General features: G+C 38.2%; 1 protein-coding gene across 1 annotated transcript in view; it reads right to left on the minus strand.

The window, feature by feature from the left end:
• Nucleotides 1-857: 857 nt before the first annotated feature.
• LOC110291624 (vomeronasal type-2 receptor 1-like) overlaps nucleotides 858-5,176 on the minus strand; it is a 27,609-nt gene continuing 23,290 nt past the window's right edge. The window contains exons 5-6 of the mRNA XM_021158854.1: nucleotides 3,169-3,292; nucleotides 858-1,840 (exon numbers count right to left, since the gene is read on the minus strand). Coding sequence (XP_021014513.1) covers nucleotides 858-1,840; nucleotides 3,169-3,292 — 1,107 coding nt within the window. The remainder of the gene's footprint in view (nucleotides 1,841-3,168; nucleotides 3,293-5,176) is intronic.

Here is a 5,176-nt window from a genome sequence, read left to right on the forward strand (position 1 = left end):
ATGAGGTTAGGAGGAAGACAAGCAGGGTGGTGATGGAGGGATATGATCAAAATACATTGTATAAATGAATGACATTTTCAAAGAATAAATGAAAAATAATACTAAAGAAAAAAAAAAGAAATTTTACCCCCAAATTCTGAGATTCTTTTACAAGAAAATTATCTTACAATGATTCAAGACATATTTAATATTTGATAAACCATTAATTGTAAATAATAAAATAACACTATAAATTAGGATATCATTCTTACAAGAAGATATTTTTTAGCTGTAATAAATCTCTTTTATAAAAATGCATAGGAGCTTAATCAACAAAGGGTAGCTAAAAATTCAGATAAAATTATATTTTAAAACTATAAAGTTGAAAAAGAAAAAAATTCCATTACATGTTGGAGTATAATTGACATTTTGTTGAATAGTCCATTGCTAATCCAAACAGAAGTATGAAGAACATATGTCAGACAAGAAAGTTTTACTGCATTGTTGTATGGAGTCTCTGATATTAAACTGGTAGACTTATGGAATGCTTTGTTTATAGACCATAAGAACAATGATCAACCTCTCAGAAAAAAAAATGAACACTGAAACATTATGATGAATCATGTTTACTTATACCCTCTACTTTAAAGTCTCAATTATATGGTTTCTAAGTTAAATTATAAGTGACATTCTAATCTATGCTGAATGGCTTGTTACAGAACAAGATATCATTCACCAGGTTAACCTTACACCAACAGAGCCACAACTAATATTACCCTACAACATCAGAAGCTGCTTCAGATGAAACACAAAAATGCAGGTTGAGCAAGGTTGTCATGCTAGGTGACATCCCTGCATGCCACATGGAGTTCATAGCTCTACTCATCCAGAACAGTGGACACTGTAGTGTTGTTAAGCTCACTGCTCACAGAAGCTGAGGTCAGCTGGATGCTCCTGTCAACAGTCGGGACTCTTCCACCAACAGTTTCATCAGTGTTCCTCTTTGGCCTCAGCAAGATAATGAAGCACTTGGGAAGAAATAGACAGCCTAACAGGCCATAGCTAGATGCCAAAATGGCAAATATTTCCACAGCCACTTTGAATTTGCCTTTGGTGCTCAAGTAAGCAGGGACAAAAGAGATCCAGACAATGAAAAAGACCAGCATTCCAAAAGTGATACATTTCCCTTCATAATAGTTATCTGGCAGCTGGCGAGCCACAAAGGTTGTAAGAAAACACAGCAGAGCCAGAAGAANATCAAACCCAAATATGGAGCACAGAAACTCTATAGAACCTTCATTGCATTCAAAGATGATCTTTACATTTTGAATTTCAATGTTCTTGAACATCCTTGGAGGCTCCAACACCAAGTAAGCTGCACATATACCAATCTCCCCTACAACGCAGATCAGTATAATTAATTTTCGAAAAATGGGGTGCATGGATATAAGACGGGTTTTAGATACGGAAATCCTATAGGCAAAAAAGAGTGAAATAGTCTTTCCAAGAATGGAAGACAGACAAAGGCAAAAGCCCAGTGCCAGAGTGATCTGGCGGGCCATGCAGGACCAGTTGCATGGCTTGCCTATGAACAGCAAGGATGACAGTACAGTGATGACCAGAGACATCTGAATGAGGAAGCTCAGCTCCCGGTCATTGGCTTTCACCAATGGAGTGTGTCTGTGGATTACATACACAACAGTTACTGCCAAGACCACAAGTGCCCCAAAGATGGACAGGATGACAAGAGTAAACCCCAGTGCCTCTTCATAAGCGAGGAATTCCACAAGCTTTGGCACACACTTGCTCTTATCTGCATTGGACCAGTCATCTTCACCGCATGGATCACATTCTCTTTGTCCTATTGACAAAAAACAGAGAATTGACTTCAATAGAACCCAGTTGTCACCTTTAACTGTGAACAGTCTAGGAAAGTTCAAGACCTGGACAATGTTTACTGGAAATCTGTTATAAAATAGATATAATATCTTATATTTAATAGTGGGAAATATTCTTGGTGTCTACAGGTGCAGTAATAGATTGAGGGCTGTGTTCAAGTTCAGAATTTGAACATTTCTTTTCAATTTGAGCCTTTCTTGAATTGGTCTTTTTCAGTGATGAACTGTATTTTTCTCCTTATCTCTCTATTGAACAAAGAGGTATGTTTCTTTATTAACTCCAGCACAACCCAGGAATTTGAAAATTATAGCTTCTGATATGAAACAATCAAAATGACGGACACAGCTGGTCAAAACCCTTGTGTTTTTATTCTCTCATCCAATATCCCCTCATGGAGGAGAATCATGCATATGCCCATTTTAATGTCCCCAACTCTACATTCTCATTCCAATGAGGGAAAACAAAACTACAATCATGGTCCCTAGGCTAAGAAGGCTAATTCTCATGGTAGGCTCTAAAAGAATCATTGGTGAACAAGGAAAACCTAGTTGAGGAGAGGTTATGGTAGATGATGGAATGGGTCCATTCATTGTTAATTTAAATTCAGGTAAAGAGTGGTATTTGCTTTCAATCACTCTGACTGCTGGTCTTGACATCTCTGTGTACAATTCTGTGTGGAGTCTTGAGGAGCTGGTGCCAGGGAGTTGTGTAGTTTTCACTGTGTTTGTTTTCCATCCCAGACCATTTTATTATATTTTACACAACTACTCTGGAAGCCATCTGTCAAATGAAAAGCTAATCTTTGGTTCTTCAACCAAAAATCAAATGGAAATATAAATAAACCTGGTCCTAAGCTGTACACAAAACCAAGCCTGCCTACCTCACCTCCAGAGCAGGCTGTCATAGCATTTCATTCTGCAGCAACTGTGCAAAGCACGTACTTTCAGTGCTTAGAGCTTTTAGACAAATGGGTGACTTTTTTCCAACTACAATAAGTGCTGAATATGAACAAAAAGCAAATAATTTGAAGATTTTATAAATTTATTTATATTTCACATTTTATTTATTTTGTTTATTGTTTATAAACTTTATTGTGGTAGATCTTATCTTATATTAAAAGTGAAAACTATTATTTTCCTTTGGTCAAATTGCATAGTGATAAGTTGTATTGGTTTCTTGACCCTTGTCAAGGGCTGCTTATATGTTTTTATAAAGACTTATAAGAAACTCTCAGCCATCCTTTGGTTAATTTAACCATATTACTACCAATGCAAATGTCCCTATCATTACCTGATTTCTCTGACACATATCCATCAGCACATGGGATACAATTAAAGCAGCATACGGGTTGTCCCTGTCGAATCCCCCTTCGGGTCCCTGGAGCACACAGTTTTGTGCAGACTGAATCTGGAAGCTAGCAAAGATAAAGACCATACATATCCTGAGATAGCTGATAAAGTGTGGCAATATGAGGAGCTTATTATGAAATTTTGCTAAAGAACAACCTTGTGATTGACGCTGGAAATGCTGAACAAACTCTAATGACATTTCTTTGCCATCTTGGTGATCAAGACCAAACTAATTCACATTAGATTCTGTGGATGGATCAGTGTGCTTTGTCTCTTCATAATTTGAAGAGACCTGTGACCCTAGTAATTGTCTTAAGCTCCTTCAAAATATCTATTTTCAGCAAAGGCATTCAAAAATATTTTTATGATACTTAGACATCGATCATAATCATAAGTGGCTTGTATAAAGGAAGAAAAATGAATACTCTTTTCCATGTAAATTATGAAGATCAAAAGATAATGTAGAGAAGGCATAACTTGGAATGTTTTCTTGCTATTTTCTATTAGAAAATTTAGTAGTCACACAGAGCTCTTTGCAGTTTTATATTCAGCATTTGCATATTAATCTGTGGAGATATTTATTTACAGGACAGACAAAAGTATGTATTCCTAGCCAGGAACAGTGACAGCTTGAAGTACATAGTAAGACCTCAGCTCACAAATAAAAAACCAACCAAACCACAAACAATAAATCAAACCCCCAAAAGACCTAGAAAAGTTAAGCCTACAAAATCATAAATATTTAGGACATAAAATACATTTTTTTGGTGCTGTTGATAAATTCAATTTTGTTGGAAATCAACTTCATTATATAATCATTTTCCCTCCCCTGAACTCCATATTGTGGTCTAGAACCCTGACAGATGACTCTTGCTCTATCAGAGGCCATGCCTTTGCTAGGAGCCCCAGGTACTTGAGATACCTCGAACCCCAAAGGCCATATCCTGAACCCCAGCGACCATGCCAGTTCCCAGAAACTCAGATGCAATGGGACCCCTCAACCTCCAAACTCCAGTGTTCCAGGAAACCCTGCTGCTAAAAGGAAAGTCTGACATTACTGGAAAGCCCTGAGGTCACTACAAAATGGCAGACTCCCTTTGGCTGTGAGGCTTCCTGTTCTGTAGCTAGGGGATCTTGAACCCTAAACCCCTTATTTGAGGAAAGTCACATAGCCCTTAGGGAAATTACAGGTCCAACTCTTTCTCTCCTCCAATCATCAAACACCTGAGATGCCCGGAATGCCTGCTCATGCTAAAGAGGTATCTTAGAACATTATCCTTCAGCCAATTACCTTTGCTCACCTTAGATACTCCTACCCCCTCCCCCAAATAATATAAAAGCACTGATCACCCCAAAGAAAGTTGAGCTACCTCTCTGAAGCTGATCCCAGAGAGAAGTCTGTCATCTCTGTCATATTTACAGGCCATTTTAAACCCTGCTCTTTGACTCTGATCCTTTTTATCTTTCTTTGGCCAGTGGCCAAGCACCCCAGAAAGAAGGGAAGGTCTAGTCAGAGGTCATATAGGCCACTAAAATCCCAGTGGAAACAGACTGCTGGACCTAAAGATTCTCTGGTTACTAGAACCACAGGTTGCACAAGCCAGAAGATGAGAGAGGAAACAGAAACCAAGGGGGAAAAACATCTAAAAAACATCCATCCAACAAATAAAAATATTTATCCAACAAAGATAAAGTCAGAAATTATCACTTACACCTATACTATCTTCAAACCTAGATGACTGAGGCCAGACAGGAAACAGAAAGCAAGGAAGAAAACATCCAAAAACCATCCATGCTACAAGATAAAGTCAGAAATTGGCACCTAAACAGATACTATCTCTAAACCCAGATAAATACAGGCCATCAAAAGAAGACAATCAGCTGGGCGTGGTGGCGCACGCCTTTAATCCCAGCACTTGGGAGGCAGAGGCAGGCGGATTTCTGAGTTC

This window comes from Mus caroli, chromosome 3 (genome assembly GCF_900094665.2).
Source record: "Mus caroli chromosome 3, CAROLI_EIJ_v1.1, whole genome shotgun sequence".
Taxonomy (NCBI): domain Eukaryota; kingdom Metazoa; phylum Chordata; class Mammalia; order Rodentia; family Muridae; genus Mus; species Mus caroli.